The 24,598-nt window shown below is 41.0% G+C and overlaps 1 protein-coding gene across 1 annotated transcript; it reads left to right on the top strand.

Moving 5' to 3' along the window:
- The first annotated feature begins 341 nt into the window (after nt 1–341).
- Nucleotides 342–24,088, top strand: LOC134586231 (serine/threonine-protein kinase N2-like). The gene is made up of 19 exons (XM_063441727.1): nt 342–437; nt 2,338–2,401; nt 5,523–5,668; nt 6,405–6,498; nt 9,533–9,623; nt 10,081–10,216; nt 12,214–12,268; nt 13,517–13,607; nt 14,056–14,203; nt 15,441–15,571; nt 15,689–15,764; nt 16,458–16,549; nt 16,649–16,831; nt 17,541–17,603; nt 17,776–17,852; nt 18,582–18,724; nt 19,474–19,581; nt 22,006–22,086; nt 23,642–24,088. The coding sequence occupies exons 1-19, from the start codon at nt 342–344 to the stop codon at nt 23,843–23,845; spliced, it is 2,079 nt and encodes a 692-aa protein (XP_063297797.1). The 3' UTR covers nt 23,846–24,088.
- The last annotated feature ends 510 nt before the right edge of the window (nt 24,089–24,598 follow it).

Genomic DNA, 24,598 nt, shown 5'->3' with positions numbered 1-24,598 from the left:
AGGGAAATAGAACGGAGTGTATTTAACCAGGAAATACACAGCTTGGCTATTTTGGCTAAAGTCTGATTCATTCTCTACAATTTCTCACTTAGTGACTAACTGCTTTGTGTTTATAATTATTATATATATATAATTATTATATATATTATGATTTCTCTCGGACACTGTGTTACCAGGTGGGTGAGAGACCCTGGGACACAGGGCAGGGGGGATTAAAAGCCTTTCACAGAGCACAGAGCTATTTTATTGCAATTTGTGCTGTCAGTCTGCTGCATCTGCTATGGAAATCACACACAGCACTAATGGCAATACAATACGTGACATCACTTCCTTATCAGACCATGCCCTTTGGGGATCTTCAGCTCCTGCTTCTGTTTCCTGGACCAATTGTTGCTGAAATCTCCAAACACCTTCACTCCCATCACCTCCTTCTTATCGTAACATCATTATCTTCCATCCCTGTCCTCAATTTATTCCAAACATCACTCCTTATACTCCCATCACTACAATCCATCCTTAACTCCCTTTCTAATTATTCCAGTCATCCTTCTCCTCCCATCACTTCAATCCATGTCTCCCTCACTCCTTTCCTATTCTTCCATCACTCCTATCCATCCTTATGTTTCTATCTATATGATCCTTCTCTTTCCTCTCATCGCTACAATCTTTCCCTCTTTATCCACCATCACTCCTATCTATCCTTATGCTCCCATCCCTCCCTCCCTATCATCCTGTTTATCAACACACCACTCTCACATGCAAATACACTCAGCCTTCCCTAAAGCCATTCACACTCTGCAAACTCCACACTCATCATATTCTGCCAACCACCACACAATCACAAATAGCCATCCCCCACATATAATAATACTCAGCCACCAAACATATCACAGTCAGCCAATACCGCGCACATCACATTCAGCAAATTACACAAACACCCCACCCTTACAACATTCAGCCACCCCGCACTTATTAAGAACACCCTGCCATGTGGAAAGTCAACATACATCTTACAAATATCACACTCCACCACATTTGCTCAGAGGAGCTCTGTGATATATTCATGTACTCTGCACATACTGTAAGGATAGAGGTGCAGATCACAATGCTCCTTCACTGGACCACCAGGGATCCTGACCAGAACGCACTGCGCCGGACCACAAGGGATAACATCTCCCCTGCCAAAATGTAAGCTGGAGGGGGCAAATGAAAAACTTACCTGCACACAATCAACCTCCTTCTAACACATTCACACACCAAACATACAACACTCAGCTACAAAGACTCCACACAAAAAACACACACAGGCACATTTGGCCTCCTCCACACATACAACTTTCAGACACTACACACTCTCACACACACAACACTCAACCATCCACAAACTCCCATTCGAAGAATAGAGCCCAGTGCTCTGTAGAAGAGGGCCCCAATCTGGCATCCATTGCAGTCTTAATCTGTCTCTTCTGCCAAGCCCTGTGTTAATGCACAATAAATCAATATTGAATGTAATATATATATCGAGTCTTCCCCGTTAAAGCGGATCTGTCATTGTATAAATCTCCAGGCCCCAGCCTCCCTATAGCCCCCCACAACCATTTCTGGAATGGACTGGTGCAACTTATTTTCAAGGCCTCCAATGAACCTGTGTTGACTCTTGTGACCGCGCAAGAGTCAGCATATAGTGCCAGAGATGCGTCACTCCTGGTAGAGACTGGATTAGAGCATCAGCAAACACTCCCAGCCTATCATGAGTAAAGGATAGAAATGTACTCATATTATAATGATGGGCAGCTGACTCTCTCAGCCAATCACAGACACCTTCTCACTGCTCACACAAATGCTCCTGATTTAGCCTGAGCTGAAGAGACAGATGCCGGAGACACATCTTCAAGAACAGGTTAACAATTATATATGTAAGACTGCGCCTGGGCCTCCAGGCACCATAACAACATTGAGAAAATGATGACATGCTACACAAACTTAACCCTGCACTCAAACTTCCACTACTCTTGGGTGGCAGCAGGGGCAATAGTATTCATCAGCCCAAATACATAGAACAAATAAAAGGTTTTCTGCACACTATCCTAAATTCCTATACATGTTTAAATGATTTAAACAAATTATGTTAGTATCACTCAGATGGCCATTAAAGTGTAAGCTCACCGGCCACGGCTAATTTCCTGTATTTTAGTTTGTTTGGAGCAGTTTAAAAAGTATCACTGGCCCATGTGGCAGCAACAAAGGGAAATAAAGTAAAAGCTTTTGGTTTGTTTGAGCATTTTAATTGCAAAGTGCCTTTTGTTTACTCATCGTTACTCATCGTTTTTGTTTCAGCTTTTTCGGCGCGCTAGACGTCAGATATCTGATGATGCTGAGCAGAAAGGAGAGAAACCTCCAGGTACATTAAAACGTTGTGTGTGTGGTTTCTGTGTATATATGTAAGTGTATAAATACCGATCTCCATGGAGACTGAACCAGTTTTAGCATTTTATAAAAGCTCACTGTATTTTGTAACTTGGTGTAATATTCTCCCGTAGTTTGGTAAGAACGACATGTTCTGTTCCAGTTGGTGTTACATTCTCTATAATGCTGCTTTGCTACATATCCCCTGTCACCAATCCCCAAAGTACTGTACCAGTTCCCCTAGTTGACTGCTGGCACATTGTAGAGAGAACAGACACAAACTGTCATATGACTGTTACTCCTCTCCATGATCATTGCTTCATTCTGCTATTCTGGCATTCAGTGTCAGAGTTATAGCTTAGAGCGCTCATGTGTTATACTGTATGGGGCAGTCCGCAGATTGTCCTCAACTGGAAGAGGGAACCTGGGAGGAAGTGTAGAGGAGAACAAGTGTATTTCTGTAGATGTACTGTGACTACGGTAAAAATGATGGCAAGCTGTAGAACATCCCAGAGGGGGGTTCTAAACATTTCTACAAAGTGTATGCCATTAAAGGAACACTAAACATTAATGGAATATAAAGATGTTTTCCAAACACTAGTGAGTTCCTCTGCCACTGTGGCCCTGCCACCCTGCCGATGTAAAAGGGTAATAAGCGCTCTCTTCTCAAGGGTGAGCAGCAGTTCACCAACAAGGTGTTCCCTCTACCTTGTGATAAATGGACAGATAAAATAGAAAGGTGAACAGCGCTAGAGATCAGAAATTGTACATACGTTTAGTAGAAATACTGGCCAGCGGAGTAACTTAAAAAAAAGGAGAAACAAAGATACAAATAATGGTACAGTATGTATGAACGATATAATTCCACAAGAACAAATGGGTTATATTCACACTCACACTTTGAGGAGCTATATCAGCTCGGTGTTAAGAGCTTGGACGGAATAATCCCCGTCTATGGATTTCTTGAGGTTCCAGATCGTTGGTGAGTTTATAGGTGTAAGTATTCGTTATATGAAAAACAAGAGTAAAATACGCCACATGGTCTAGTACGTAAATATAAAATATTGTAGTAAGAGTAGATGATCCTACTTACATATACTAGAGCAACGACCTGCTCTAGTTTGGAGAATTTCAGGTGGAATAATCCCCACCTCGGGATATAGTGGACCCAGGTATAGCAGCAAAGCAGTATTAAATAGGAAGGAGGACAAAAAAAAATGACTGGATAGTTTAAAAATTATATATACTTTAATACAATAAGTAAAAAGTGAATAATACACTATAAAACCAGTCCTGTATAAAAGTCCAAAATTCTTCCTCACTTGACGCGTTTCGCCGAAGCTTTCTCAAAAGGCATTCACTTTTGAGAAAGCTTCGGCGAAACGCGTCAAGTGAGGAAGAATTTTGGACTATTATACAGGACTGGTTTTATAGTGTATTATTCACTTTTTACTTATTGTATTAAAGTATATATAATTTTTAAACTATCCAGTCATTTTTTTTTGTCCTCCTTCCTATTTAATACTGCTTTGCTGCTATACCTGGGTCCACTATATCCCGAGGTGGGGATTATTCCACCTGAAATTCTCCAAACTAGAGCAGGTCGTTGCTCTAGTATATGTAAGTAGGATCATCTACTCTTACTACAATATTTTATATTTACGTACTAGACCATGTGGCGTATTTTACTCTTGTTTTTCATATAACGAATACTTACACCTATAAACTCACCAACGATCTGGAACCTCAAGAAATCCATAGACGGGGATTATTCCGTCCAAGCTCTTAACACCGAGCTGATATAGCTCCTCAAAGTGTGAGTGTGAATATAACCCATTTGTTCTTGTGGAATTATATCGTTCATACATACTGTACCATTATTTGTATCTTTGTTTCTCCTTTTTTTTAAGTTACTCCGCTGGCCAGTATTTCTACTAAACGTATGTACAATTTCTGATCTCTAGCGCTGTCCACCCTGCCGATGTAAAGTGTTAAATAATCCTTTTTTTACTTACTCGATTCCAGCACCGATCTCCCTCGTCTGATATACGACTGGCTAAGTTTCTCTCTGTAAAGGTATAAGTGATGTAAAACCTTTATTAGACCTGTACGCAAACAGACTGAAGAGCAAGCTAATTAAGCCTGTGTCCATTATTACTGTTCTCGTAAACTCTTGTTTATGGCTTATAATTAAATACTTACTCAAAGCATCTTGACCACTATAGCCCTCTGTAGTGGCTATGGTGCTAGGAATATCCTTGCCTAGTTCACCAGTAATGGGGCAAACTGTTTTGTAATGATTTGCCTTCTTATCAGGGTTCTGCTGGCGCAAAATTCATTGGCTAAAAAAGTCAACTAAGCTCTCTCACGTAATGATTGACCCTCCAATGAATTGACATTATTCGTACTCTCATTCCAGACTGGCTAATGACACTCGTCCAAATATCTCTGTATGTGCAGCTTTTCTTACACTGCACATACAGACTGCAAGCACCATGACCAGTTCAAATCGCTGAAGTGATCATAGTGCTTAAAGTAATACTTTCGGTATAGTTTTCTGTTCATGAGACAATGTACAAAATATACCATGTTGACATTTCTGGCACGTTAGATCGCAGAGTTAATATTTTCGGGATGGTAGTTCCACACATATATATATATATATATATTTCCAGACCCCTGTCGTTATACTGTGAGTTTGTCCTAACCACGTAGCGCCTTGTGTGTCTCCCCATACAGGGTGTACTGCCTCCTACCCATAATCCACTACTGTCTGAAAGCAGGAAATAACTGGAATGTCATCCAATTTTAATGTTTCCATTATTTTTAATGGCAATGCTGAGCATATCCAATAAACCCAGCAGACGTGTATAGTTCAGCACTTGACAGTAGTTTAATTCACTAAAAGTCATGAATATAACTATATCTTGAGCCAAGTGCTCCAGTCATATTTTTAAATGAATGGAGCTAGTGATTGCCACTCATGTTTAAGCAAAACAAATGTTCTCCCCATGAAATCTGTAACTGTCTTATTTATTTATTCATTGAGTGATACTGTCTGCTGATAAATCCAAATGCTGTCTTTTTTTCTTGTTACTAATTTCCGGTATGTCCAGAGATCTCAGATGCTCCTAAAGGTAACACCAGCTCCCAGGCAGAGAACGTGAAGCTGAGTGCTTTGCAGAAAAAGCTGGAAGTTGAGCTGAAGGTGAAGCATGGAGCAGAGAATATGATCAGAGCATATTCAAATGATATTTCCAAAGTAAGTTGGTTACATTTACATTGAGTTTATAAAGAAATAACTTTTTGTAAAATTTTTGATGGGGGGGTGGGAGAAGTGAGGGGCAGGGTGGAAAAAAAAACCTTACGCCGTTTACATTACTTACCTCTTACGCCCTGACAGCATTCAATCTGAATTACACGGATAGTTTGCTGGTGATATTTGTTCCTGAAATCAAGATAGATCATGCAAATATCATCACCTAGATTTCCATGTGTTTGCCGCCATCTCTCGCAGCTAAATAGTTGAAGGCACGCGCTTTTCTTAATCAACCAAGAAGCATTGTTCAGTAAAAAGGAAACATGCTTTTAATTGCTTCTTTATTTTTTCTGATTTTAAAGATTCTCTCTCCATAATGCGTGTCTATAATTTAGTTTGCCTGCAAAGAAGCACTGTAGTGTGCCTAGTGCCCTTCCCACAGAAGCAAGCATTCAGCTACTGTATTTCGAACTGTTAAGACTTTTGTAAACTGAAAGAGAAAAAATGAGAACTGAATTTATAGTCCCTGCATGTTATGCACAATAACTGACTGGAACTGACATAATAATACTTTAATATCTGGGTGAACTTTGTTGTTTGAGAGCAATGAGCTAAATATAGTCCACGTGTATCCTGGGTTGTGAGTAATTAGGGTTTATTTTCTAGAATGAGGTAAATTAAGGCTATATTTATTCATACATCCTACTCAGCTATCTGACTATTCTTATTACTGTTACAGAATGTTGCACATCTTGCTGCTGTCCAGGAAAAACTTCAAAACTGTGAGAAAAACATAGACAGTCTGCGCATTCTAATCAGTTCTCTAATTAAAGGTAAAGGTTCAGTAACTTCCTATGCACTATATTAATAGGTAACAATTAACATGTATTTTATATTTTTGTGAGTTTTAATCTTTAGCGTTTAGATTTCTTTCTCTGCCATGAGATTTTCTGGGTGCCAACTGTTTTATAGGGTGATCTATAGGACACTGTGGTACAGTGTCTATAGATTTGACTATTCTTTAAAGAAACAATCCAAGCCCCATAACCACTACAGATCATTATTGTTATGGTACCAGGAGTACTCTTCCAGCCCCATTGTAAGTAGTCAAACGTTTTATGAATGGCTCTGCAGGGCTTGCTCAGGACTTAGATCAGGAGAAGCTCCTGCTTAGGAACGTCCGGCTCTCCAGCATCTGTAATGGACGTGGGGAGCAGCACCTGGTTCAAAAATTCATTGATTCTTATAATAGGGGGTGCCAGGGCAGTTCTTGCACCATAACCACTACAATGAGTGTTAACTTTTTTAAAAGGAGGTATGAGAGAGCCAAACGTATTCCATAAACCTCTACACTCCAAGACTTTATGAGGAAATGTGCAGCTGTATTTTCCAATTACATTGTCTTTTCACTTCCTCTTAAAAGTGGGAGGCGCAGGGAGTAATGCGAATGTTCAAAGAAATGTTGTATTACTTCAGAATATCAGAGAGTTCTTTGATATTGTGTTCTTTTTTTAATTCTTTATTTTTGCAGTGCATATAAAGAACAAAACGCGTATGTGGTACCCCAAAGGCAATCCACGTACTTTTTCACAAACAGTTGTAACAGTGGGGTACATGTTAATACTTGCACGGTTTTATGTTAGTGTGTGGTTTAGCGAGGTCGGTCATGGTTCAATTGTCTGATGCGTATATATCATACATTGTTACAAGGCATTAAAGTAGTGTCAGTTCATTTGGTAGGCTCTACACTGTTGGTGTTGATCTCTGATGTGTGTTTTACTGGCATGCAATGTGCCCTGTTTGCGCGTTGTTGGGTGTGTGTTTCGTGTGTTGGAGGCAAACCTTTGTGTTATTTAGAGGTTCAAGGTATACGTACATTAGTGCGTGCAGGCCTTGGCTATTGTGTAGCTTGTTTTTAATTACCCCTGTGCATGTGGGAGGCAAGGGTAATGAGATTAACAAGTCAGAGAAATCCGATAGCTGAATTTGAATAGTAGAGGGCCTAGGGTTCTGGCCTTATCTGTGGTTGCCTAGGTGATGCCAGGCTGAGTCGCCCTTTGTGGCTTAGGGGCTTTGGGCATGAGTCCCACTTCGCAGCAGGTGACTGTCGTGGATATGGGTGGTCCTGACTGGTATCAGCCTTGTCTAGTGGGTGTAGGGGAGGTGTAGGTTGTGGTCTGTGTCGAGTTCGATTTGTGTTGATGCTATCTGGGGCCTGTGTGTTGGATGGTGTGCCTCAGTTTGTCGGGCATGATGGGAATCCCGGGAATTTGTCTTTGTGTTTGAGGGTTTGTGTCTCTCTCAGCTGTTGAGGGCTCACTTCGTGATTTTTGGTATCGTGTGAGAGTGGGTTTTTAGCATATCTGGTTGTGGCAGGCTTTTATGCATCAGTCAACTTAAAACTCGTGTGAAAACTATGTAGAACTGATTAAGGAAACTATGTAGTAAGGTGTTCTTGAGTAGAGTATGTAGGCACGAAATGGTGCCCTAGTTCGTTTGGTTTCAAGTCTGGTCTCCTCTGTCGTCTCTTCTGGGGACGAAGGGCCGTATTCTTTCTGGGTCCCATTGCGGTACGGCTGAGGAGGTGGTTGGTTACCTGGGTTGTGGTGCTATCCCCAGGGCTTGGAGGAATGGCTCTGCTTCGTCTAATGAGGACAGTCTCAGTGTGGTGCCTGCTTTGTTGACGGTTAGGGTTCTGGGAGTTTTCCATCTATAGTCAATGCCCGTTTCTCGTAGATGGTGTGTTACTGGGCCCAATGAATGTCGCCACGACAAGGTGTTACTTGTCAGATCATGATAGAAGGAGAGTTACGATGATTCAAAGGTGAACAGAGTTTTACCCCTAACTACGGCCATGATCTGATTCTTGTCCGCCAGGGATTGGCACCGGACCATGACGTCTTGAGAGGCTGCGGTTGGCGCCTGTTTGGGCTTCTTGATTCTGAAAAATCAGTCAAATGTTATTTTCTTCGCCTGGCTGTGTGGTAAAAGCATGTTAGTGAGGCGACGTAGGTAGTGAGGCAGTTCTGTTGCGGTGATGGAGTCGGGGATGCCCCTTAGCTTCAAGTTGATGCGTCTGGTACGTTCTTCGGCCAGATCACCTCTTGTTGTCAGGGTAGATTGGGCTGATATCAGCTGCTGGACTGTGTCTTTTAACCCCTTTACTTCCTGTTTCACGTCCAATATGTCCTCCTCAGAGGCTTGTGTGTGGGCTGTCACTGCTTGCAGTTCAGTGCGCAGTAAGTCTATGTCCGCGGCATGCATCTGTCTCATCTCCTGCAGCAGGTCGGCTATGTCCTGTTTGGTGGCCGGGGCCTGCTTGTCTTGTCTCTCTGTGTGGGTTATGGTGGTTCAAGGTGTGTGAGGCTCCTCTGTCATGCCATCCGGATCGTCTTGGCTATATCCGCGGTCTGGTGAGGCCGCCATTTTTGGGGCTGCAGGGCGCTGAAGTAAGGTACTTATGTCTTGGGTGTCTTTGAGTATGCCCTGTTGTGGTTTCTGGGATCTCCTGCCCATGTTTGCTGTCTCCCAGGTAGAGGGATTGTGCAGGGCTGTACCTGGTGTGTCGGCAGTACAGGGAAATAGCGCCGTCGTGGGCCACCCGCTGTGGAAGTTAAGGTAGGCCTCAGTTCTCCGCCGGGTTTTCTTGCCCGTTCGTGGGAACAGAAACGGCATTGGAGTTTGACTTGCACTCGAGGGGTGTCTATAGTGATGTTTTCACCCGTGGATGGTACTGTGGGACCGCGGATTGCCGTGGTGTTCTTTTGGTTTATTTTCATTTGCTTTGTGGTTATAATTATTGGAGTATTATTGATCACTGTGTATGATATACAATACTTATATTATGTTATATCTCATCCTTTACAGAAGAAACATTGTTACCAGCTCCGGAGACGGACATTAATACTGCTGCTCCTTCGCTGTTGGTGACAGACACACAGGAGCCAGAGTCAGCTGGGTATTCATCTTACATCTTTCTTATCAATGTTGTTAGGACCTGAATCCATCCCAGTTTACACCACCATACCTGCTGATTTATCTATATGTCTGTCGTATGTTTGTCTAAAGCTGTCTGCAAATTTCTTAGCATGTGTATCAATCACGGATACATTTTATAAGGCTGTCTACAGCTTGCATGCTTGTGTTGCCAGATCTTCTTATCTTTGCAGGACTCCTTTGAATTCTGCATTCTGCCAGGCAGGGTGTGAAAGTGCTTTAAATGTCACACAGAAAGTACAGAATGTAGAATTCTATACGGTGCAAAGACACTAGTGAGAAGTGTTCTTGGGCGGCCTTTAAATAATGTCCTTTATATACCAGCATTATTGTATAAGATAAAATGAGTATAGTGATATGACAATCTGACGTAAAAATTAACAATGCAGCCAGATAAACTATTATTTTTCTTCTGATAGCGATTTTGAAATCATTTCTTTAACACTGGATGTGGAACTTGACTTAGAGGCGCCTCCTGCTTCAAGTCAAAACGTTTTACATGTCGTTCAGCGTGAGATTTCAGCTTATACTGCGATACAGAATATACTGGCTCAGGTAAAGCTCTAAGATGTGCTGATTGTTCTTTACCCTTAAACTTCATCATTAAATGTGCACTCTGTGTACAATAATCATTACAGCTCAGTGAAATAGTTATGGTGCAAAGACTCCTTGGTTACTAGCCCCTCTTTTTTTTTGTTAAACCATTTGGGAGCATTTTCACAAAAAGTGTTTTCTACCTGGCACCCAGAGATTGATAATGTAGAAGTAATGTACATTGATAATGTAGAAGTTACATTTTTGTCCAAACAAATTATAATTCCATCCAACCCTGACAGCTGTGGTGGGTTGTTGAAAGCCCAGGACTCTCAGCCAATCAATGCCATCCAGGTTGCATATAATTGGCATTGATAATACAGAAGTGTTAATTTCTCACTATCAATGTGTCTGAGGAGGGGGAGGTATCCAGGTACTTGGAAGAGCCTAAATGGTTTGACATTAGCGTATTATATTAAAATAGCGTCAGGATACTCCAGGCAATATAACTACTACAGCAAGCTAGAATGGTTAGTTTGCATTTAAAACAGCCACATGTGTCTTTTTTAGATTATTTGAATTGATGAACTCTGGGCTTTGTAAATAAATGTTTTATCAAAGGCTGACAGTCGCTTTTCAGGTCTTTTAATATAATATTAACTTAACAAAACAAATTGTGTTCCTGGTGGAAATCTTGAGCAGAATACTAATAAAAGTGACATAAATCACCTAAAGTGTCAATGCATTAGGGCAGATATTTGGTTACCTCTAGGTTCAGTATATTCTCATATAAAACAAAGAGGGAAATATATTCAAATATAGTGTAGTATTTTTATATAAAATGATAAATTGGATAAATAAACAGACACTCACAAAAGAAAAGCACAACAAAAATTGTGCAAATATCACTTTGCCCCAAGGATCACTTACATCCAATCAGTCCTTATGTCTTCTCCTTGACTGGTCCACACATCCCCTATGCAGACAATCTGGGTCCTGGCTTTCGATGGCCGAACACTGAGAAATCTAGTTCTTTTCCTAATTATCTGTCAGGCAGGTCCTACATGAGTCAAACAACTAGCTCCATTGCCAAAATAGCACAGAGTGTTTATGTAGCGGAAAATTTAAATATTGGTCAAGAACCATCTGAAGGAAAGAGCAACTTGGAACCAGAGGGGGGAAATCTTCCTATTCCATCAGAGACTGAACGGACCATTGTTTAAGGAAAACATTGTAAAATCTGTTTTGCAGCAATCTGGCAAATTAGACACTAAACATTGGAAAACGATTGCACGATCGGCCTTTTTTTTTTTTTTCTTTGATTGAAGTGGAATCACCCAAATCACCCATGCACTGCAAATGTTAACCAATATTCACAATCTTATAATCCACATCCTATTTGATTCTGTTTTTGTTTCACCCAGTGCTTTGTAGGCTTTATTAAGGTAATTCAGTCTGTTACGGTATATTCCAAGGCCTTTAATCTCCATCAATCTCTTATTACAGAAACTTTCCAAAAGCACTTCATTACTACTCGCTAAATGGCCATCATCTCGTTTACACATATTTGGCTTAACATATCTGACTACAAAGCAAATGAAACAAAGCCACTTAATTTCAAAATAGGAAGAAATTGTAGTGGGCATGAGATGTGACATCACTTCCTTTTCCCCATCAGGCCCCACCCACTAGGGGATCTTTAACTCCTGGTCCTATTTCCTGGATCAATTAGGGCTAAAATCTCCAATCACTCTCACTACCTTCACTCCCATCAGTTCATTCCTACCTTAACATTATTCTCTTTCATCCCTGTCCTTCACTAGTTGTTATGGTACTTGGAGTGTTCCTTTAGGTAGACGAATTCCCTGTATTTTAGTTTGTTTGATGCAGTTTCAAAAGTATCACTGGCCTCTGAGGCAGCAACAAGGGAATAGACTGTAAAAGCTTTTGATTTGTTTTATACTTTTTCTTGTTAATTGCTTTTTGTTTTCTAATTATTTTTGTTTTTGCCTTGTCAGCGCGCTAGACGCCAGATATCTGATAATGCTGATCAGAAAGGAGAGAAACTTCCAGGTACATTAAAACATTGTGTGTGTAATGCCTGTGCTTATGTGTAAGTGTATATCTATCAATCTTCATGGACACTGAATCAGTTTTATCATTTTATGAAAGCTCACTGTATTTTGTAAGTTGGTGTAATATTCCCCTGTAGTCTGGTAAGAACAACATGTTCTTTACCAGTTGGTGTTACAGTCTCTATAACGCTGCTTTGCTACATATCTTCTATCTCCTCTCTCCTATTTGGGTAGCACTGTAATAGGTCCCCTAGCATCACGTCCCTTCTTCTCTGACACCATGATGGCGGCTTCATTGCCGGCACATTGCAGATAGAATGGAGGGACACAAACTGTCATATAACTATTACTCCTCTCCATGATTAGTGCTTCATTCTGCTATTTATTCTGGCATTCAGTCATGTCAGAGTTCTAGTAAAAACCAAAGAAAAAAAAAGTTACCTGCGCTTTCTCCTTAATCCCTATGTATATTTAGACAAATGGAGGTCATTTAGTTGCTCCAATGGCCATTGGAGGGAATGCCCGCCTGCCAACGTCAAGGCAGACCCCCCCTAAGCGGGTCCTAACACTGACCCTTCAGCCTGCTTCCTTGAGCTTCTGGCAAAGATATCTCTAATGAGACAGAAAGGGGTTGCTGCTGGGTTGCTGTAGTCGTTGCTGCTGGCCCAGCAGTAATGGGACTAAGCGCAGGACTTCTCTTTTTGTATTTGTATTTACTTTGTATCACACAGCCTGGTTACAATGCTGCTGCCCATCCCATGTGTTCCCTATCAAGGGTTAATAAGTATAGGGGTGTATATAAAAAATACCCCTTTCTGTCTCATTAGAGATATCTTTGCCAGAAGCTCAAGGAAGCAGGCTGAAGGGTCAGTGTTAGGACCCGCTTAGGGGGGTCTGCCTTGACGTTGGACGCAGACCCCCTAAGCAGGTCCTACACTGACCCTTCACCTTGTTTCCTTGAGCTTCTGGCAAAGATATCTCTAATGAGACAGAGAGGGGTATGTCTTATATATATATAGCCTTTGCACTTTCTCTTAGAAGTAAAAGACAAATGGAGTAATGCAAATGTTCAAATACATTTTATATACTTTCTTTTTAAATTAAATATCAGACAGTCTAGGCTTGGATAAAGTGTTTTTTTTTTTTTTATCTCCATTGGCTTTGAGGTGAAAATAATTGTGAAGTATTATTGATCACTGTGTATGATATACAATACTTACATTACGTTATGTCTCAACCTTTACAGAAGAAACATCGTTACCAGCTCCGGAGGCGGACATTAATACAGTTGCTCCTTCGCTTTTGGTGACAGACACACAGGAGCCAGAGCTGGCTGGGTATTCACTTTACATCTTTTTACTCAATGTTGTTAGGACCTGAATCCATCCCAAGTTACCAATTTATTCCACCTTACCTCTGTTTATCTATATGTCTGTTGTAGCATGTGTGTCAATCAAGGATACATTTTGAAGGCTGCCTACAGCTTTCATGCGTGTATCGCCAGATTTCCTTATCTTTGCAGGATTCCAGTGAATTCTACATTCTGCCAGGCAGGGTGAAAGTGCTTTGGATGTCACACAGAATGCACAGAATGTAGAATTCTATACGGTGCAAAGACAAAGAAATCTGCACCACTAGTGAGAAGTATTCTCGGGCATCCTTTAAATAATGTCCTGTATGTAGCAGCATTATTGTCTAAAATGTAATGAGTACAATGATATGATAGTCTGACACAATATATTAACCAGACAGCGAGATAAACTATTCTTTTCTTCCTTCTGATAGCGATATTCCAATCTTCCCCAAGGAACCAATTATACTACCGGATGTGGAACATGACTTAAAGGCGCTTCCTGCTCCAAGTCAGGCATGTTTAATAGGATTTCAGCATGAGATTTCAGTGTGTATTGAGGTCCCGGATATGTTGGGTCAGGTAAAGATGTGCGGGTTGTTCTTTACCCCTAAACGTCATCAATAAATGAGCACTAACAATAACCATTAGAGCTCGGTAAAGAAGATATGGTGCAAGTAATCTTTGGGTATACCCACTTTTTATTTTGTTAAACCCTTTGGGAGCATTTTGAGATAAAAATGGGGCTCCCTCTAGCTTCTAGAGATAGCCCCCCTTGGCCACATTGATAATGTATTTACATTTTTGCACTATGAATGATAACTCCATCCAACCTTGACAGTGACAGCTGTGATTTATGGAGGATAGCGCAGAGCTCTCATCCAGTCAATGCCATCCAGGTTGCATATAATTGGCAGTGATAATACAGAAGTGTTAATTCCTCACTCTCAATGTAGCTGAGGAGGGGGGTATCCGGGTACTTAGAAGAGCCTAAATGACACTAACCAGGAATAGCGCAAGGATACTCCAGGCAATATAGCCACTACATCAAGCTAGAATGGTTAGTTTACTTTGAGTTTGCCCTTTATGTGGCTACATGTTTCTTTTATTGATTAAATCAGACTAATGGTTTATCAAAGACTAACAGTCACTTTTCAGTACTTTTAATATTATGTGAACTTAACAAAACAAAAGGTGTCTCTAGAGCAAATCTTGTATAAAATACTAATAAATTATTATTATTATTTATAAAGCCCCAACAAGTTCTGCAGCGCTGTAAATAAATAAATAAATGTGACATAAATCACCTAAAGTGTTAGTGCAGTAAGGCAGGTATTTGGTTACCTTAATGTTCAGAATATTTTCATTTAAAACATAGAGAGAGAGAGAAATATATGCAAATATAGCAAACAATAAAATGTGTATATATAATGGACAGACACTCACAAAGGCAAAGCACAACAAAGAGTGTGCTAATAGCGCTTTACCCCAAGGGCCTATAACATCCAATCAGTCTTTATGTCTTCACCTTGGCTGGCCCACAAGTTGGGTGGGCTGAACACTGAGAAATAGAGTTCTTGTTGTTCTTGTCTTAACCACCTGTCAATCATTGTTATAAGCTCTGATAGAGAAATCCTAGAGAGAGAGGAGACATTGGACAGTGCTTTTATTTATCTTCTTTTTATATTTCCTAAATAAAGAAAACAGAGCATCTCATGGGAAAAAGGTTTTCAATTAGTTATTCGATGATAGACATTTCAGAGATGTAACATTTCTCAAGGAAAAAAAGGCTATTATCGTGAATTGTTTTCCTTCCTAGGATTTCGGAGACCACGAATATACTGGTGGTATTACAAACCCAACACCAGACGTAATAAATGAGTCTGATAGAACAGATTCCCCTCTACATAACAGTGACCATAAATCTTCCGAAACATCTGAGGACTTATGGTATGTTTACTTACCTGCTATACGTTATATTAGCATTTTCTTTTAAGTCTTTGTTTTTATTGTGGGGTTGTATGGGTCATTTTAAATAATGTTTTAATGTTTTTCTTTTCTTGGCAGTATTCGGCTCCGGCTTCCTCTCAGCATGCAGGACTTCCAGTTCCGCTCTGTGTTGGGTAGAGGGGGCTTCGGAAAAGTAAGTTTAAAGTGGAATTCCAATTCTAGTTGGATATAACAGGTGTCTTAAAGGGACTCTCCAGGGAGGGGATTTTACTCACCTTGTTCCAGCGCCGGGAGCCTCGTGAAGCCGCGCACCCTATTTCATCAAAATGACGAAATAGGCGGGCGCGAGCAATCAGACGCTTCCATTTGGAAGCGTCATTGCTCCCTTGTGCGCATGCGAGGCTTCGCCGCACATGAGCACATACTTCAGAGGGCGGCATTCATGCCGCCCTCTGAAGTGCTGAGCGCACTACCGCGCATGCGCGCGGTGTGCGCGGCCGCGAGCTGAGCGACAACTCAGCTCACGGTCTTTGCCCGCCCCCCTCCTCCGCTGACAGGCTGGAGAGAGAAGGCGCGCACACAGTGCCTTCTCTCTCCTGAACACGTCAGACGTATTTTAATACGTCTGACGTGTACAGGGCCTTTTTAGGGCCCTGCGTGATAGGAAGTCCCTCTAGTGGCCGTCTGAGTGACGGCCACTGGAGGTATTCCTATCAATCAATGTATACACTGTATTTTCTCTGAAAATACAGTGTTTACATCAGATTGCCTGCAGGGAGCTATAGATAATGCCTGAACAACTACATTAAGCTGTAGTTGTTCCGGTGACTATAGTGTCCCTTTAACAGATGCAGCACAACACTTTATTTATTTTAATTTTTTTTAGGTTCTGCTGGCAAAGTACAAGAATACAGATAATATGTATGCCCTGAAAGTTATAAGAAAAGGAGAATTAGAGACATACCCTGCGCTCAATAGGTCAGTAAATGAAGAACAATTAATACCTTGTCTTTTTTTTGTAGCTTGGTTTTAGAGATCAGGGGAAAATTACTTTTAACTTTTATTTTTCCTTTCCAGCCTTCTGTCTGAGAAGCGGATATTTCAAATTGTGACCAAAAGGCATCACCCATTTTTAATTAGCTTGTTTGGGTGTTTCCACACTCGAGATCACGCCTGTTTCGCAATGGAATACGCTGCTGGGGGCGACCTAGGAGCAAACCTCAAGAACAACCAGAGTCCTTTTCCAGAACCCAGAGCTATGTGAGTATACGCAGCAGGTCTAATCCAATGTTCTGCAGACGGGCTACAAATTCCATAAATTCTAATTATTTATACCTGTTTGTACTCTGGATATCACACAAAATGGGATCCATTGTGGGTTTTGTTATTCTGTTTATTTTGTTTATAAGAGTAAAAAGAAGATAAAACAATAAGCAAAAACAATGCCCATTACATTAGAACAGTAACAACATCATCAAAATAGAATTTGACAAATTCTTTATAAAAGACAGACTCAAATAAGTGATGAAGTAGAGCCACAAGTAACCAAATATAATGGAAGAAGAAAGCTACCACGGTGGGTTTTAGAATGCGTATAAACATGATTGGCCATTAACAAACATATTCTCTATTGAAAATGACTTCAAATTGTATTAATTGATGTATATCCTATACACTGCTGTATATCTGCTTGCTGTATGCGTCCAATGCTGTATCAGTGCGGTTAAATCTGGCCACATGCACTGCTGTCTGCACCAACCATCGGCATTGGTTAATGGAACCAGCTGTAAATGCTAAACGACCAATCACCTCTGTATCATAAATAACCACCCACCAGCCGTGAGAGAGCAGAAGGAAACCTGGGAATTAATGTAAATGTCAGAGTGACTTAGGATTTATGGAATTAAACCATTTAATAGTACAAACACTGCATCTTCTAGAAGGTAACAGATTTATTTATTTTTCCCAGATTTTATTCTGCATGTGTCGTCCTGGGACTGGAGTTCTTACATGAACAGAAAATCATCCACAGGTAAGATTATAGAAAAAAACTACCCATGGAGTGTCAGTGATATTTGTGTTGTGTTTAACCCTATTTGTTTATATTAAGTTATTCACGTTAACCATTTATAAAGCTTATTCTAAATGCCTCTAGTGTTATGTAAAATAAATAAAACTTAATTTTCTGCATTTTAATCATCTAGAGACCTAAAATTAGAAAATATTGTACTAGATGAAAAGGGATTTGCAAAAATTACCGACTATGGTCTTTGTAAAAAAGGTAAATATAATTTTCTAATTAAAACGTAATTTTTGATAAAAAGTCTCACTTAGTAAGTTCGAAATGTCCTTGCAAAGTCAGTTAGCTTTCATATAAACAACCACTTAACATATAAAATGATGTGTATAAAATGTGTGCTTCATTTCTTTATCAAGGGCCAGGCAGTCTATGTTGGATACACATGCACACACACATTACACACAGCCAGAGCACACCACGACCACTACAAACACTGTGGGGTGACAGAAAGAGATAATATAGGGAGGGCAGAGGGCAGACACTATGCTCAGGGCTCCAAGCAGGAAACCCAACTTTTCTAAATGAAATTATTTTGTGTGTTAGGAGAAGCAGATTGGGCTACTGCATTAGTCCTTTGGACAAGTAGATTGCTTAGATTTCTACATCCCTCCGTTAACCGACATGGATAGCCGTGTCTGACATCATCCCATGAACTCCTGCTGGGTAAAGGTTTATGGAGTGAATTCAAGTTCCACTGAATAGTATGAAAGTCCCCTCCTAGTCCAGACATGCGGATAAACTTAAAAACTCAGCAAATTCTATGAGATCTCATACAGAAACATGTCATCAGTCATCAGCCACAAGCTAACCCTTTAACATGTGTAATTAAGATTACAGATCAGTCTAACTGAAAGTCATACCCAAATGTAATTTGCTAAAACTGAACATCAATCTTCAACTTATATACAATTCTATTTCCTTATTTCTGAGGAATCGGATACGGAGACACAACAAAGTCTCTTTGCGGAACACCAGATTACTCAGCTCCTGAAATCTTAAAGTACAAGCCATACACAAGAGCTGTAGACTGGTGGAGTCTTGGAGTAGTCATTTATGTAATGCTATCTGGAGAGGTAAGAACAGTCTTTCATTAAGAATTTGTAAACATATTTATTTTTTAGAAAGAAGAGATCTATCTCGTCCACCACAATTAGCAACAAGGAGAAAAATAGCTTCACCACTTCCTCAAGCCCTATTATTTGAGCCCTATTATTGTACAATCAAAATAAATCTAGTGTGGTGAGAGCACTCTAAAATATAACTTTTATTGATAAATGTTGAGACGTCCCATATGTAGGGATTAGAAATCTATAAGCCTAGGGATCAACCGGTGCATGCACCCTCGCTGTCAATCCCACTTATGTATTCACAGATATCAGTCTGCAAGTGTAACTACCTTTGCCTATACTACTATTACCCTAAGGCAAACATCTAACTTGCTGGACATATTACCATTAGTTTTTCTTATGTGATACATAGTTGCAATAGTTATTCCTGCAGCATATAGTGGTATATTTGATACTTTACTATCCACTACCTTAATCAATGGATATCTGTCCCTACCTATGCACCTATACACTATATTCAAATTAAACTCCCCTGCAGCTTACCAGATGATGTATATAATGACAGTGATCAGTTCTCGTGCACATGGTGTACTTTCATACACTCACACAGCACACCTGTGATGTGTCCTGATTTTCACATTGTGTTATCTTTACAAAAACCTTAAACTCCTCATTTATTGCTCAGCTGTTCGTGTCTGTATTTTACAACTTTACAAACTAAAACTGAGGGTTTTTAAAATGTCTTTTTTCTTTAGTTCCCTTTTGTAGGCCGTGATGAAGAGAAGCTGTCTGCTACTATCACCAGAGGAAAGTTCAAATATCCAAAGTCTCTGTCCAGAAACGCCAAATCCATAATAGGCCAGGTAAGTCGCCATACACGTTTAGTTTTTAATACATTTAATAGATCATATGAGCCAAGCTCAAGCTGTGCATTCACCATTGATGAGGGAAATTCAGCCCTAGCAAGCTGCCTTGGGATGGGGGAATTCTGATAAGACCGTCTTCATGGAGCCTTGCACCTAATCAGTACAGTAGGGATTCATGGCACACATCCCGAAATCTTGCATTGGAAGTGGTATAGAATGTGTAGAAAATAATGGAGGTTCGCTGATCTTTGGAAGAGGGAATGTACCAGTTTTTTTATTTTGTGTTTTCATAATAGTATTTCTTATTTGCCATGTTCATAGCTCAGCACTATGTATACACCTTAAATTGGATGTAACTAATTGGGTGTTAATACAGGTAATGACATATTCATTATTACAGAGATTTAAACCAAAACTCTGAGTCATTCTATGACACCCATAAATTATTCATTATTACCCATAAGACACTCGTATTCCATATTTAAATAATGTACAGTGCCCACTAGGCCCAGGGGAGGGCTGGCAGCCTTAGGCCTAGGGGGGAAATACAGTCAAGTGGCCCATTGCACCAATAGGAGAGTAAAAACATCTTTCCCATGTGATTGAAAGGGGGGGAGCAGTCACCTAAACACACACAGACACACTGTTACAGGCATACTGACACACACACAGACAGTCATACTGACACACACACACACACACACACACACAAACTTTACACTTTTAAAGCCAGTTTCCTACCTTTGCTGGTACCTTTCCTGGGGTCCAGTGTGCTGGCTAGGGTGCTTGGGAGCTGGGGTATGGCTCTGCTTGCTCTCGCCCTGCCTCTCTCCGCGTGGCTAATTGTTTCTGTGGGAGAAAGTGACTCACGGTCTACACTTTCTTCCATGCTGCCGTAAAGGAGCCTGGTCGCGCTGTTAAAGATCCACAGCGCCCGACCAGGCCTCTGCTGAAACATGCTCACTTGGTGGCCCTAAGTGTATGGGCCACCCGGTGGGCCCCCTTAGTGTGTGGGCTCCGGCACAACCGCAATAACTGTACCTTTGGCCCATGGCAGGGAGCCAGGGGCATAACTAGGGACCTCTGGGCCCCTGTGCAAGTATTAAGGTACCATGTGCATATTTTCGCTCCTCGTCACTCCCCACTAATCAATACACAAGGTTGACATGTGTGTGTGTGGTTTCTTTGTGTGATTGTACTGTTGCTGAGTGAGTGTTGAATGTATGTGTGTAGTTGGATTAGTGTGATTGTGTGATTGTATTTGTGGCTGTTTGAGAGGGAGACAAAGAAAGAGAGAGGGAGATAAAGAGTGCCAGAGAAGACAGACACACAGAGAGGAGAGACAAAGCCAATAGGAGACAGAACTGGGCTTGCTCTGAGCCCCCTGTGCAGTCTGGGTGCTGTGGGCATCCTGGGAACTGAGGGAGGGACCCAGCAGGCTGGGTAGGAGGCAGCTCTGCCAGAACTCCGCCCAGGAAGAGGTGGGGGAAAGGCATTGAGTTCCGGCATGTGAGCTAGCTGTGCCTCCGCGGCACACACAAACAAGGAAGCTGTACCATCCACCTGCACCCCACTCTGCCTCTTAGTGAGGTTACTGGCCGATCAGCCAATCAGTGAGGTAGGATAATTGCTATTTAGTATATTGCCGAATTTGGCAATATACTAAATAGCAGTTTTGCAAGGGGAGCCAGTCCTGCCAGCAAGGGTCTACAGAGCAGCCGGGCTGGTAGTTCAGCCATTGGGGGGAACATTTCCGGGTTTTTTTTTTGGATGTGGGCGGCCCGGGATTTATGGCGGCCTGGGGGGCAATTGCCTCCCTGCCCCCCAGCCCAGCCCACCCCTGCCACTAGCATCCTATCTAAAAATCTAGATATAGGTAGTTGCTGCAGGACAGAGCCCAGTCGCGAATCGGACACTCTAGATAGATTGCAGTAGGACACTCCCTCATGCAACTTACTCTATCCACAGTCTGCTTGCCCATGTCACTTGCCCTATCCACTCTATCCAAGCCCATGTCGTATATCATATTAATCCTTCCACGTCCATCTTGTGGGCCTAATGTGCTCGCAATGCTTTACACACATGCCCAATAGCGCCCCCTCCATTGGATGACGTCGGAGAAGCCGCGCCGCGCCAACCCAGCACAGAGGGAGGTTGGTGCTGGAATTGGGTAAGTAAACTAAACTAAGGGATTATGAAACATTACAGTGCAGGTGGGGGCGCGACCGAGCGGACGGGGGGTACAAAGGAGTTTTACTGCAAGGAATACAGATTTGTATTCCTAGTACTATAGTAACCCTTTAATGTACACAGCATGAGTGATAAAGGCATTCGTAACTTTACCAGCAGGGAAAATGCATGTTATTCTGATGCTTATTATTAAAATTAACAATATCTATTTTTTTAAATTCCTTTTTACAGCTTCTCACTAAAAAATTAAAGGCACGACTTGGAGCCAGTGAGAAAGGCGCACAAGATGTTAAAGAGCACCATTTTTTCGAAGTACGTACATTTTAAATAGAACATATGTTATTTATTTTTACTTAAAGTGGCTTAGTCGACAAAAAATATATATATTTATCGGCATCTTGTTAAGATAAAATCCTTATGACCCCATTGTACAGCGCTACGGAATCTGATGGCGCTATATAATTAATAAAATAATAATAATAATGAAACACTCATGCTGACTGCACTAAAATCTCACTGAAATTCTAACACAGTCAAAAGATAGTTTTGGATAAAGTAGGAACTGCTTTGTCTTAGGGGCAAGTCCGAGGTTGACAAAATGCAGAGCTTCTAATGTGAATCCCACATCCCAAGTAATAGAGAACATTTAAAGTAGAATTGCAAGGAAAGACATTCTCATAGTTAAATTAGCATTATAAGTAAAAAAAAAAAAACATGCATGTCCTATGAGTTCCTGCATTCACTTCCATTCAGGGAATCATAGTAAAATCATACCCAGCTCTGATCACCCAGAACCTGCAGCAGCAATAAGTGTGTTATTACTTTCTGTACAGCAAACTTTACCTCCATAAACACTTTACCAGCACTTACTGGGCCAGGAAAAGATGGAATCCCACCAACTCAAACGTGACATATTATGTATATTAGATGTTCTGAAACAACCTTATGGTATAGTGTATACAAGATTATATAGACATATATACTTTTTGGTCAAAAGAGTAATAGTTCAATAATCTCAAACAGAGAATAGAAAAAGAGTGCAAATAATAGTGCAATATGTACCATACAAATAAATAATGTTCAAATTGGAGAACTAACTCAGACTTTGGAGAGCTACTTAAAGCTCTGCTGTATTGCACGTGGACTGTACAATCCCCGTTAGGGGATTTGTGGAGATCCCATATGGAATATGGTAACCAGGTCCAATGGTAATCCAATATGTAAAGATAAGTAGATAGAAAATCCAATAGTATAGATTGCTATTGTAAGTAGCGATCTAAAGTGTGAGTGAGTTCTCTATAATTTGTACATTATTTATTTGTATGCTACATATTGCACTATTATTTGCACTCTTTTTGAGGTTATTGAATTATTACTTATTTGACCAAAAAGTACCTATGTCTACATAATCTTGTATACACTATATCATAAGGTAGTTTTATTACACCTATTATACACTCTGTTTGGCACAGTGTTCACTTTTCTGCTGTATCTACCCTGCCATTTGTAAATGGTTTGACAGTTTATCTGGGGTCCACTGGGCACTGGCCAGGTCATTGGCTGAGAGCATTACATTAGCACTCTTAGCAGATGAGTACCTCCATGCACCACCAGCCTAGCTCAATGCAGGGAGTTTTAGGGCTAGTTTTCAGTAGTAGGGCAGCATGTAACTCCTGACACCATAACCACTACAGCTAAATGTAGTGGCTTTGGTGCTTAGACTGTTCTTTTAAGGAAGTTTGAGGACTGGCTTCGATAATTCCATTGGGATCTGTACAGAATGTAGCTTTTTGGGCATATTATCTGTAATACTTTTTTCAATATAATTATTTTACTAATTTATACAATGATGCACATTCTTTTCCAGCACATAGATTGGGCTGCATTGTTATTACAGAATGTGACGCCTCCATTTGTGCCAGCCATTAAAGGAACTGAAGATGTCAGCTATTTTAGTAACATGTTCACCAAAGAAGATCCTGTTTTAACTCCTACAGAAGGGCGACCTGCAATAACGTCCTTTGAGGTGGTGGCATTTCAGGATTTTAATTGGAGGGCTGACTGGAGTTAATTTCAGACATTGTGTACAGGGCCTCTGAAGTACTTCACCGTATAGACCTGCGGGGGGATGGCTAGCAGGTGTTGGAGTTGTGGGGAGGAAGTCGGCACGGGTCTCCATATTTGGTGGACATGCCCTATTATTGAAGTCTGATTCATTCAAAAATAACAGAAATAATTGACACTGACCTTCCATTCCAGCCCCCTACCAATGCTATTTCACCACACGAAAGCTCCATTGTCCCCAAAAATTTTTTAAAAAATCACTAACCAAACACTTTTTGAATGCAACTAAGTTGCTAATTCTATGCTCTGGAAACAAATTGGGGCATTAACCTTCCAACAATGGCTAGTGCAGGTGGAGGAAATTTACACCATGGAGTCCCGGACAGTGAAATTTAAGATGTACACAGGGCCGGCCTTAGGCCATTAGTCGCCCTGTGCAAAAAGTCTTCATGGCCCCACCCCCTTCACCAAGTTGCCTGTATACAGTCACACACACAGGCATAGGCAGACAGTCACACAAACCGTTACAAGCACACAGTCAGACATGCTCAGTTACAGGCAGACAGTCACAGAGCCAAACACACAGTTAAAGGCAGACAGTCACACACAGTTACAGACACACAATCACGAACAGTTACAGGCACACAGTCAAAAGAAGACAGTCACATATACTTCATTACAAGCAGACAGTCATACACACTCTGTTACAGGCATGCAGACACTCACGCACAATGTTAGGCACACACACCCAGTTAAAGGA

The sequence above is a fragment of the Pelobates fuscus genome, chromosome 2 (assembly GCF_036172605.1).
Source record: "Pelobates fuscus isolate aPelFus1 chromosome 2, aPelFus1.pri, whole genome shotgun sequence".
NCBI classification, from domain to species: Eukaryota; Metazoa; Chordata; class Amphibia; order Anura; family Pelobatidae; genus Pelobates; species Pelobates fuscus.
This window is presented reverse-complemented; position numbering and strand designations above follow the sequence as displayed.

Coding starts and splice junctions, on each gene's coding strand:
- LOC134586231 (XM_063441727.1), top strand. CDS start 342: ATGCCCTTTGGGGATCTTCAGCTCCTGCTTCTGTTTCCTGGACCAATT. Junction 13,608..14,055: donor CAGGAGCCAGAGCTGGCTGG/GTATTCACTTTA, acceptor TCCTTCTGATAG/CGATATTCCAATCTTCCCCA. Junction 22,087..23,641: donor AAGAGCACCATTTTTTCGAA/GTACGTACATTT, acceptor ATTCTTTTCCAG/CACATAGATTGGGCTGCATT.